We start from the raw sequence: 12,357 nt of genomic DNA, 5'->3' as shown, positions 1-12,357 counted from the left end.
GGTACCCTGGGGTAGAGCACGCTTTGTCTATCCTCGAGCTCCATCCAAAAATCAGGCCATGAGGTGAAATAGGTGTGGATTGCGATGCCAGACTGATCCCCGATGTTGCGTGAGGAGGTCTGGGAGTGTTCTGAGGCAGAGAGGTGCCTGAGTGGAGAGTCTGAGGAGGTACAGGAACAAAAACTGATGTGGCCAACACAGGGCGGACTATTATGGCAGCCCGGTCTTGTCAAACCTTGCGGAGGACTTGTGGTAGGAGGCATAGCGGAGGTGCCCCAGGGCTCCCCTGGGCAATAAAGAGGCAACCTGCAGTTCTCATGAGTGGCAAAAAGGTCCCAGACTCGGAAGAGGTAGCAGAGAGTGGGCTCGTGCTGTTCCCACTCATGGCTGAGAGGGAGAGTACTCCTGAGTGGCATCAGCTATGGAATTTGGGTGCCCAGGAGATATGTAGCTTGGAGCATGACATGATGGCAGATGCACCAGTTTCACAGGTGTATGGACTCTGCGCAGAGGATGGAGACCTGGTGCCCCCTTCTTTGCTGATGTAGGTGACTGCTGGAATATTGTCCAAGAGGAGCTGCTGGTGCTGTGATTGGATCACAGGAAGAAAGGCCTGGCAAGCTAGGCGAGCTGCTCAGAGCTCCATAACATTGATGTGGTGTCTGGCCTCTTGTGGCATGCAAACACCCTGGGTTGTGTGATGGTGTAGGTGCACTCCCCAGCCCACGAGGAAAGCATCCATTGTGATGGTGGTCTGCGGGGTGGGAGAAGTGAAGGGGGTACCGACTGGGACATAGGAAGAGTTGACCCACAAGGTGAGGCAGGCCAGAACCATCCGAGGAACCACAACCTTGGCCGCCAGCTGATCTCTGGGAATCTGTACAGGGAGAGGAGCCACTGTTGTAGGCAACACATATGTAGACACACATGCGGTGTCATGTATGTGCAGGCCGCCATATGGGCAAATAGTGAGAGACAACAACATACCATGATGTGAGGGGCACAGCGGAGGTTCATCACTAAGGCAGTCAGCGTTGAAGTGGTCTGGTGGAACGAAGGCTCAAGCTGCAACTGAGTCAAGCTGTGCTCGAATTAAGTTGATCATCTGCGTAGGTAAGAGCTCTGATATCTACTCATTGATGCAGACGCTCAGAGGCCAGAGAGCACGAAGAGTGGAGATGGCAAAGGTAAGCTCCTGTCGAAAGGGCACTATGAGGAGCCATTCACTGAGGTAGGGTAACACCAAATAGCTGAGGCGGTGTGTGTGAGCCATCACAACTACAAAGGCCTTCGTGAAGACTCACGGAGCTGTCGAAATGCTGAAACGGAGGACTCCACATAGAGCAGTGGTGTTGCCCTATGTGGAAGCAGATCAAGAATGGGACGGCGCCCTTCGCCCTTCTTGGGGATCGGGATGTATGGGAGTAGAAGTCTCTGCCTTTGTGAGAAGAGCTTCAGCCTCTTGTTGGAAAAGGCATTGATGGGTAGGGTCCCCTGGGGTGTCGGGGTTGGGAGGAGTTGCAGGGGAAATGAAAGAAATTCTATAGAGTATCCGTGGTGGATAATCAAACAAACACTGTTTTTTAATGCTCCCTAAAAATCACATATGCAGTGTTGTTGCAGCCCTCTCAGTCACAGGATTTGAGAGAGACAAGAGGGAATATCTTTTATTGGACCAACTGCTGTTGTTGAGAGAAACAAGCTTTCGAACTTACACATAGCTCTTTTTCAGGTCTTGAAGAACAGCTCTGCCTAAGCTCAAAAGCCTCTCTCCCACCAACAGAAGTTGTTCTAATAAAAGATATTACTTCACCCGTCTTGTCTCCCTAAGAATAATGAAAGTCCAAATCATGAATCAAATGTGCAAGTGGAGTAGCTGAACTACAGGATCAGCGTTGCTCTGGCAAATGAAAATAAGTTGTGGGGCTATTACAGCTCCTAAATATTGAAAACACTCTAAGATGACTTAAAGGGAAAATATTTAGATTTGTAGCAACTTGGAACAACTTATCAAGGGTTGTGGTGGATTCTCCATCACTGGACATAGTTAAATCAAGATTGGATGCTTTTCTGAAAAAGAGATTCTCTAGTTCAAACAGAAATTAATTCAGGAGAGTCCTATGGTCCGTGTTACGCAGGAGGTCAGACTAGATGATCACATTGATCCCTTCTGGCCTTAGAATCTCCGAATCTATGAGCATGTTCTCAGATTTGTGCTGACACCTTGCTATGTATTTTGGAATCAAGAGCTTACATGTGAATGCTCTAAATCAGATTTTATTTTTTTAAGATATGCAGCCCTGTACAGGAGATCAAATCTTAGCCTTAGCATGAACCTAGGAGAGAAATACAGTTGACTCTCTTCATATCCACATCTGTTAAACTGAGCCAACCAACATGCATGACTCTGCCCTACAAAAGAATCTTTGCTGTGTGGTCTTCGGCAAATCATTTAACTGTCTCCTGTATGACACATTTCTTACAATCCCTTGTAAAGCACTTCAAGCCCTTAGAATGCAAAGTACTAAGTGCTACATAGTGTTTATTAAATTTTCCTTGGTAATTTTTCTTTTCTTTATAGAATTTTTTCTGCTTTTTTCACAACCCTCTGCTCAACACAACTCACAAGTCTACTCAATGACAGTCCAGGGCTTTAGGCTAAATGGCAGAGTTAGGAGTAGTACTTCAGTTGGAGTTTAGTTATCAAAATGTTAAAAGGTATTAGGACTAAAACACACACAAAAATTAAAAGGAGCGAAGGGATGTATGCTTAAAAGCTTTCCTTCCTGATGCAATACATAGGGAATCTCTACTGAGGCACACAAAACTAGGATCTGCTATAAACCTCTTTACAAATTCAGACAAGAAATTTTTGTCTTCTTCTTCTCTGTTGATTTTGTGGGAAACCACAAAACGTGAGGGTTTGAGTATCTTCTTTTATTTTCTCTAGGTTCTACATAAAAATGGTACAATGGAAATGCTTGTACAGACTAGGAAGATTTTCACACTGGATTTTAGATAATTAGATATGGATGATTCAAAAATTCCAATCACTAAGATTAGCAAAGGACAGGTGAGACCTCTCCCTCACTAGTATTTTGAAAGAATATAGATATGGATGACTAATGAACAATGAAACTATTGCTGGGTGCAAAACAGTTTTCCCATCGCATATAAAGTTATGAGATTCCAAAAAGTTCCCTGTTCCGCATCAGGATGAAACAGAGATCTTTCAATGAAAAACCAGAAGACAGATATCCATCCCACAACAGCCTATATTCCAGTGGTTAGGGGCCCTCACTCAGGATGTGGGAAATCCAGGTTCAATTCCCTGCTCTGCCTGATTCAGAGCAGTGGCTTGAACCTGGCTCTCCCATATTCCAGGTGAGGGTCATACCACCTACCTATATATAGGCCAGTGTTTCCCAAACTATGGACAGAAATCCCATGGGCGTCATGAAAGGATATCAAGGGGACTGTGAGACTTCAAACCACAGGGGTTTGAAGGAGGAGGAAGATGGGGAAGGCAGAGGCTCTGGAGGGTGCATGGCCAGCACCCAGATCCCACTCCACCTGCCAGGCCATTCTCCTGGAACCCAGGAGCAGCTCCTCAAGCCACCAGAGAAAAGTAAAGAGAAAAGGAGTAGGCAGGGGCCAGGAGCTCCATTTAAGGATGGGGAGAGGCAGGAGACTATTCATAGTCCTGTCCCAGGCGGGGAGCACGGACACACAGAGCTGACTGTAGAGAGACTGTTCCCTGCTGCTAGCAGCAGAATCCATGGGCCAGCAGTGCTACAATAACTCCCCCAGTTCGGCAGGAAGCTGCAGCACGGGGAGGGATGGGGAACCTGTGCTGCTTCTGCCCGTGCTGGCAACTCTCTCATGAGGACCCCAGGAGGTGGTGAGAACAGGGCTGGATGTGCGACAGTGAAGGAGAGAACAGGGATGAAAAATCCCTCACTCCCCCGCCCTCCTCCCTGCCACCAAATATCTGAATTGGCACCACTGCTCCTGGGGGTTATGTTAACGCAAATGAACCCAAAGGGAGTCATGCATGAAAAAGTTTGGGGAACCACTGTCACAGTGATAAGTCTCTCTCATTCTCTCCTGCTGAAGTTGTTCAACTTTGAATAAATACATATTTAATTGAGCAGGGGCTTGCATCTGGGTCTCCCACCTTCCACCTGAATACCCCAATCTCTGGCTAGAGAGTCAGGCCTTGTCTACACTACAGAGTCACATTTCATCGACAAAACAGTGGAGGAGCCCTACAACGTTCCTTCCTCCAACAAAACTCTCCTGATTTGAAAACAAAACTCTCCTGTTTTTCCAACAAAATAAAACCACCTTGACGAGAGAACTTTTTACAGCAAAGTTACACTGATAAAGTGTCAGTGTAGACACTGCGCTTAGTTATGTTGCTGCAAATAGCCTCCGGGAGGTATCCCACAATACCCATCCTGATCGCTCTGGTCAGCGGTTCAAACTCAGCTGCCCTGCACCCAGGTACACAGGCTTCTGCCCTCTTCCTTTAAAGGCCCAGGAATTTTTGAAATTCCACTTCCTGTTTGCTCAGCATGGAGAGCTCATATCACATCTTCCCAACTGACTATATTGGCTCCAGGCACCGAACGCATTCCTGCTTGGAGCACACCTGAGTTGCTGGATCTGCTGGTGCTGACGGAAGAGGAGCCTGTGTAGTCCCAGCTCCGCTCCAGCCATAGGAACTTTGATACCTACAATCAGACTTCCCGTGGCATGTTGGAGAAGGGCTACAAATGGGACACACATCAGTGCCATGTAAAGATCAAGGACCTGAAACAGGCGCACCAGAAGGCAAGAGAGTCTAACCGTCACTCCGGTGCTGCGTTGAAGACCTGCCGCTTCTATAAGGAGCTGGATGCCATCCTCCACAGTGATCCCACCTCCACCACCAAGAGCCCCCTGGATATTTTGGCAGGGCTAGAGGCAGCAGATAACCCCGAGGACAAAGTTGTGGATGAGAAGGTCGAGCTGCAAGACGATGCAGAGCATATGGCAGAGTCGTCTGGTGGCGCAGTGAGTCAAAACCTCCTTTCCACTCTAAAGAGTTCTAGCCAGTCCCAGCAGTCCATCTCTGGGTCGCATGATGCGAGAGAGGAAAGCTCTGGTAAGTGACCTTTTTGAGCTGTTGCTGTTCAGTTCATGAGGTATAGCTGCCCTTTGCTTTTAAATTATAGAAGTGGGTGAAGGGATAGAAATGTACAAGACTAGCTGTATTGGCATGTACTTCACATTCCCCAGTGCAGCTAAGCAGTGCAGTGGAACAGTGTGTTAATGCACACTGAGATTTCACGGGAATCCTCCAGAGAGCTCTCTAGGAAACTTTTCTGCAGGTACTTGCCAATCTTTGTGTGTCTCCTACACATGGTGGATGATGGAATTAATACACCGTAACAATTTGATAATTTCCTGAGTACAAATCATGGTCAGTAATCATCGAAGTTTTCATGCAAGGTGGAAAGTTAACAAAGCATGGCATAGTGCTGTATACAATGGCACATAACTGGATCTCATTGTCAAAATGGAGCCTCAAAGCCTCCCTGATTCAAATAACCTCCCCATTGTACCCCTCTAATAGCCCTGGTATCTAACTGCTCAAAATCAGCCACCAGGCAATCCGCTTCCCTTGTGGCACCGGACTTGACAGTGCAGGAGCCGTTACTTGTCCTGTGTGCTCCAGCAATGGACACGGCTCTGGCTGCAGGAAGTGTCAGTGACTGTCAAACCAACAAAGATGAAGCAGTTGGCACCTGCTTGGGTTGCTTCTTCTTCTGGCCCGGAGACAAGGACCGGTGACGTGGTGGTGGAGGTGTTGGGGGGGGCCTGAATGTTAAGAGTCCGAACGCAGTGCCGGACCAGTCAGTGCCGCAGGGGCACACCGCACCGAAGACAACGCCAAGTCCCAGTGCATGGAGGAAGGGACTGGGCTAAGTGGCGCCTCCATAAGGAGCTGCTTGAGTCTAAAGTCCCACTCCTTTTTGGTCCTTGGCTTGAAGGCTTTGCAAATGCAGCACTTGTCCGCTTGGTTGGATTCCCGCAGACACCTTAGGCAAGAGTTGTGGGGAGCTCCCATTGGCATCGGCTTCAGGCAAGCTAAGCAGGGTTTGAAGCTCGGAGAGCCCGGCAGGGGCCCCGGGACTGGGACGTGGGAGAGGGGAGAAGACCCCGCTCCAACCTACTAAGTACACTAATCTAACTACACTAACTAACACTAACTACTAACAACGAATTACAACTATTAACAATGAATTACAACTATTAACAGGTACTAGAGAAAGCTAGGGAGAGTGGAGATCAGCTACTCTGCATTCACAGGCGGTAAGAAGGAATTGAGGAGGCGCTCAGTCGGCTTGGGCATATATCCTGTGCCATGAAGGCGCCACTCCAGGGGGCGCCTCAGCCAACCCACCGAGTGTTGCTGGGGTAAAAATCTTCCGACGATCATGCACACAGCGCACACACCTAATTGGAATCAACATGGATTCCAGCACTCGAAGAAGAACGTATCCTTGCAACAAAACCCGTTGCCAACTGTGTCCACATATCTATTCAGGGGACACCACCATAGGGCCTAATCACATCAGCCACACTATCAGAGGCTCGTTCATCTGCACATCTACCAATGTGATATATGCCATTTTCTGCCAGCAATGCCCCTCTGCCATGTACATTGGTCAAACTGGACAGTCTCCACGTAAGAGAATAAATGGACACAAATCAGACGTCAAAAATTATAACATTCAAAAAAAAAGTCAGAGAAAACTTCACTCTCTCTGGTCACTCGATTACAGATCTAAAAGTCGCAATATTACAACAAAAAAACTTCAAAAACAGACTCCAATGAGAGACTGCTGAATTGGAATTAGATTGCAAACTGGACACCATTAAATTAGGCTTGAATAAACACTGGGAGTGGATGTGTCATTACACAAGTAAAACTGTTTCCCCATGTTTATTTTTGCCCCCTACTGTTCTTCACACGTTTTTGTCAACTGCTGGAAATGGCCCATCTAGATTATCACTACAAAAGGTTTTTTTTCTCTCCTGCTGGTAATAGCTCACCTTAACTGATCACTCTCGTTATAATGTGCATGGTAACACCCATTGTTTCATGTTCTCTGTGTATAATATCTTCCTACTGTATTTTCCACTGCATGCATCCGATGAAGTAGGCTGTAGCCCACGAAAGCTTATGCTCAAATAAATTTGTTAGTCTCTAAGGTGCCACAAGTACTCCTGTTCTTTTTGCGGATACAGACTAACACGGCTGCTACTCTGAAGCCTCACATTCCAAGTAAGGCCCTAAGTTACTTGACCAATGTTAACTTAGACACATTGATAGGCCTCTTTCCCTAACTAGAAGATCTCTATTCTTTGAAGAGTCATGTATAACCTGGGGGAAAACCAGATGACCTCCTCCATCATGATTGATGGAGGCAATTAATTTGACTTCTGAACAACTTTTCTAAATGTTTCATATGTACTTTTCTCATTTTCTAAAAAGATAAATGAGCAATATGAGGCTGAGGTATTTATATAGCATTTATATTTCTTTATCCACATGTTGACAGGAATAGGTAGACTATTGATCCCGATTAGTTCATTAAATGCACATTTATTTAGTGCATAATATAACAATTATGTTGTATTTATACTGTTTTTTATAAAGCATCTTCAGGTATGCCTATCTTTCTTTATACAGTCCATGGATGGAATGCAATACAAGAACAATATGCATAAAAGTTACAAGCACAGAGTTACACAAGTTGTAATATAAGAACAGTATGTGTAAAAGAGTTTCAAGCACCGCAAGGTTTTTTGAATATATTTAGATCATAAAGCGGTATCTTTAACAAAGGATGCTATTAACTATTCGCCCAAAACTTAAAGCATTCAATTCAATGTTGGCCTTTTTCATTTAACTAACCTGGTATCATTAGGGCTGTCAAAACAGACATGGGCATAATATTTGCTAACTAGTTTTTATTGCAGGGCCAACACAAAAAGCACCTGTAACAGTAAACTTTTTACTTCCAAGTTGTATCTCTGTAAATACATAAATAGATAAGAGTCTAATTTCTACATCATATCACTTTTAAGGCATGTTGGATCTCAAGCCTGAACTACCGTAAGCACCCAAGGAATTACACAACAGTTTACATTTTGTGAATGCATACAGTCATGTAAATATAAATACAAATGTTATGTATTTTGCGTGCTGATGTTTGCTTTTTAAAAAATGAAAATTTGGCTCAAAAAAAGAAACACTACATATTCTTCTATGACAAAATATGCTTTAAAAAATTTCCTTTAGCTTGAATTTTTTAAGAAAATCACTGCCTGGCAAAGATGGCATTTCTGAGATCTAATTCAGATGTACCAAATTTAACACCACATGGAAATAAAAACATTGTGTATTTTTGTGTAAGACTGAACAATCTGATATAAGATTTTTCCAAAAATTTCACAATCGTAACCTACATTAAGGGCAATCAGGATAACGTCACTTATATTGACTTTGTCAGAAGAATTTGTGCAAGCTTCAATTCCTTCATCTGAAAGATACCTGTTAAAACAAAATGAAGTTATTTTAGGAAAGTAGTATTTGAAACACATTTTAGACTAAGCTATTAGTTAATCCTTCTTTTAGATTCCTTAAGTAACCACAATGGCAGGACTTCAGACTTATTCAGTAGGAATATATGTAATACTCTGTATTTTCTGTATTCTTACAATGCAGTTCAGAAAACAACTGTCAGAAATGAAAGGATTCCTTCAGTTGAGGAGTTCCTTCACACTGCCTCTATGTTGGCGGTTCCCTTATTGATCATTTCTGCCATTCCTACTTCCTTTTTCTCCTTCTCCAAGATTTATATATAAAACTACTAATTTTTTATGTGAACTCCTAGATGTATACACTTATTTCCCAATTTATTGTATAAATTACTGCACCATGGCCCTCATCTACCTGTCCACTGTTTTATCTCCTCCCCTCATCATAACTGAGGCATTCAGACTCAGGCAGAAAAATAGGCAGATCCTTGCACCTGTGGCATCCCACTGAAATCTACAGCAACACTATCTGTACAGATCCAATTGAATGATCGAGGCACGAGTTAATAAGCTCTTACAGGCATGCAAAGATACATTTATGAAAGATTGTGATTTGGAGACACTCCCTCATAAGGACAGTGTTGTGAGTGTGGACATGTGCCCTGGAAGCTGTGGTTGGAAACACCACATGGCTGTGTGTGGAGCAGCTCACAACAGAAGCTCTCCAGTTTGTTTTATTCACGTTTTATTTATTTTTATTCACTGGTTTGTTATTTAATGAACCCCAAGATTGTTACAAGGCAGAGACTATTTTTTCTGAAAACATTAAACAAAGATGACACGATCCACACAAACAAGTGAAAGCCTACACCCAGGTTAAGTAGAACACAGTGGTCAGCTAAGTTCAGTTACTGGAGAAGATAATGTGCTTTTTCCAAAGATGTTAATTGACAACTATTCAAGTTGAACAAAATTTTTCTAATGAAAAATATGACAACTTTTTAGCTTTCCTAAAAGAGATTTTATAAAAAAAAATGTTTTATTCAAATTAACAGAAATTTTAAATTAAATATGGCAGCTGTTCTGAAATATTGTCATTTTTGTGCTACACACACACACACACACACACACACACACACACAATTTTGTATTGCCAATTTTGGCATACAGCAGTCAACAGGGTAAAAATATTGTGTGTCTAATTTTTGGTGGATCTGCTTAGATTACGAATGCAGTTATCTAAAAGAAAAATATTTTTGCAACATTAAGGATGATTGTATGTTTCCTCAAATATCAGGACAGTGAATACTAAATTCAGTTTTAACTCTACCAGTTAGAATTATGTCAGTCGTTTTACACTGTATAATTTACACACACACACACACACACACACACACACACACACACACACACACAAATAAATTTTGGGAACCAATGCAAAACTATATAGTCTACCAGTTGCTACTAGATGAAAACAGAAAAAGTTGCTTGCTTTGAAGCAGTGCTTTCTAGATAGTGGCTCAACTGTTTCCTAGTAAGAGAAACCTCTCTCTATTGAATGGCTAAAAAAATTATGCACTAGAACCTGAAATTTTCCTAAGCAGCAATCATTATTCCCCTGCATCAAGAAGTATACTGCTGATAACTGTTACTGAAAAGGGATTCTTTGCTCTACCACTGAATGTCTCACCCTAAAATGAGGATTACGAAGTGGATCATAAGACTTGAGGTACTGATCACTTAACCCAGGTATCAACTGAAGTAACTCACTAAACCAGAGTATTTCCCCTCCCCCAGAAAGACACTGAGAGAACAAACTTGAGTCACTTTTTGGCTAAATAACTTCTCTTTAGCCAGCACTATTATAGTCATTGTCAACATAACAGTCTCACCAACAACAAATGTCCAATTAGGGACATCAGTTAAGGAGTTTTAAGCAGCTACTTTATCACTTCAACATAATTAACAGCTAATAAAAAAACTACACTAAACTAAAACTTCATCCAATATTTTAAAATGTTTTCTAAAACACAATCTATGTACCATTAAAAAACACTGTCACGAGTAAATTAAAGAGAAAATGCAAGAACCCAGTTACATTTTAAGAGAAAATTTGAAGGTGTGCATTAGAAAACTGTTTTCATTTTTAAGTAACAGAACTTTTAACAGCAACATTATTTCCATCAAGAGGAAAAAGAAAAGACAAGTATAGAGTGAGTCTCAAAAGATCCCTCTGCACACCTGCACTGACAGACCTCAGGAGAACGATCAAAATGCCTAGAGCTTTCTAATCAGTTCCCAGGTGCTGCCTGTAAGCAAATAGGACCCAAGAGTGCAGATACTACTGCAAGTACCAAAAAAACCTCTTACCTTAGAGAATTCCTGTTTACTAAAACAACTGGCAAGAGCACATTTCTTTCACTCCCTAATGGAAGCTCTGGATGTGCTGTATTCCAAACCCAATCATTTCTATTCTGATTAAACATATATATGTACACATTCAGCTTTATTAAGCACAACCTGAGCTCTAACTAGGCCAGATAGGTTTCCTGTATGAGTGGCTAAAAAGAGAAAAAGCTTTCATCTAGTTTATACTTCAGCGGTGTTTTTTTCATAATCTCATTGTCCATACATTGTTCCTTCACAGCTAATGAAAAATCTCAATCGCTGTTAATTATTTGGTTGATATATTTAAAGGCAGCCCACAAATTATTATTCACAAGACACCAAAATTTTGTCAATTGAAGCATTACAAATAAAATATACTTTACATTTAAAAAAAAAAATCTATAATAGAGACTCAGTATACTTAACATGAAAAACACAAACCCACCTCAGAAATTTGAAGCTATGCCCAAGCGGAGATAGAGCTTGCAAAAGATAACTCTTGAGATGGGACCTGAGGGAATCCATTCTCCTCAATGTGAAGGACTACTTGGTCCCTTCTGGGCACAACAGAATAAAGTACCGTCGTGCCCACCATGCCCAAATGCACAGAATTTGTGTGTGTATGCAATCCCCACTCTCATACTGGGAGTGTGAACTTCCAAATACAGCTGTCTGCCCTTCAGTCCCTCCTGGCCAGCTCTTTCAGAACCTACAGACCTTCTCCCACTTCCTTCCAAATGTACCAGATCTGTTTTCTCTTTGGAGGCTCTCTTCCAAGTACTGACCAGTTTTAAATCTGTTTAGTGACTGAAATTATGTACCTTGGAGATAGAGCTACATTTAAAAACATGTAATATGGTGGTGTGTATATACCATGGGGACAAGAGAGAGGGGAAAGATTAAAGTACCCACTTTCATGTTTGTCTTTTAAGTCAAATTTAATAATAAAAGAACAGACTGTTTTCCCCAGACACACCATTCCATAAGTTTGTAAGGGAACAAAAGGTCTCCTTTTACATCTGCTTTCCAATAGAGGTTGCAGCACTATTGCTGCAATAGACAGACAGGAAGAGTGCTCTTGTCAGCAGGCACCTGAGAGCACAGTACTCTATGCCTCGGCTAATTCTTGATCCCCTTCGCCTATCACTATCCACTCCTTCATTCTCAACAAGGAAATGAGAAGAGCAATTAGCTGGAAGAGCAACAGAAACATTCCCTTAATACAGCCTCCCACACACATATACACTCTTAAAAAGCATATATCTGCTGAACAAGGAAAAAGAGTGCAAGAGTAATGGAGGAAGAAGATCAAAAGGGAAGAGAGAAGAAAGAAAAGAAACAGAAGAGACTGCCCCACAAAAACACTTACCAAGA

The 12,357-nt window shown here is 42.6% G+C and overlaps 1 protein-coding gene across 5 annotated transcripts in view; it reads right to left on the bottom strand.

The window, feature by feature from the left end:
* Window positions 1-12,357, bottom strand: part of TDRD3 (tudor domain containing 3) — a 268,552-nt gene that overhangs the window by 182,722 nt on the left and 73,473 nt on the right. For 4 of the 5 annotated variants that reach the window (XM_038395206.2, XM_043504575.1, XM_043504574.1 and 1 more), the window contains one exon: window positions 8,524-8,608. The exons of the other annotated variant lie outside the window; for it this stretch is intronic. In XM_038395206.2, coding sequence (XP_038251134.1) covers window positions 8,524-8,608 — 85 coding nt within the window. The remainder of the gene's footprint in view (window positions 1-8,523; window positions 8,609-12,357) is intronic. 5 annotated transcript variants of the gene reach the window in all.

The sequence above is a fragment of the Dermochelys coriacea genome, chromosome 1 (genome assembly GCF_009764565.3).
Source record: "Dermochelys coriacea isolate rDerCor1 chromosome 1, rDerCor1.pri.v4, whole genome shotgun sequence".
Lineage (NCBI taxonomy): Eukaryota > Metazoa > Chordata > Testudines > Dermochelyidae > Dermochelys > Dermochelys coriacea.
The sequence above is the reverse complement of the archived record's forward strand: the minus strand, read 5'-3'. Positions and strand labels throughout refer to the sequence as shown.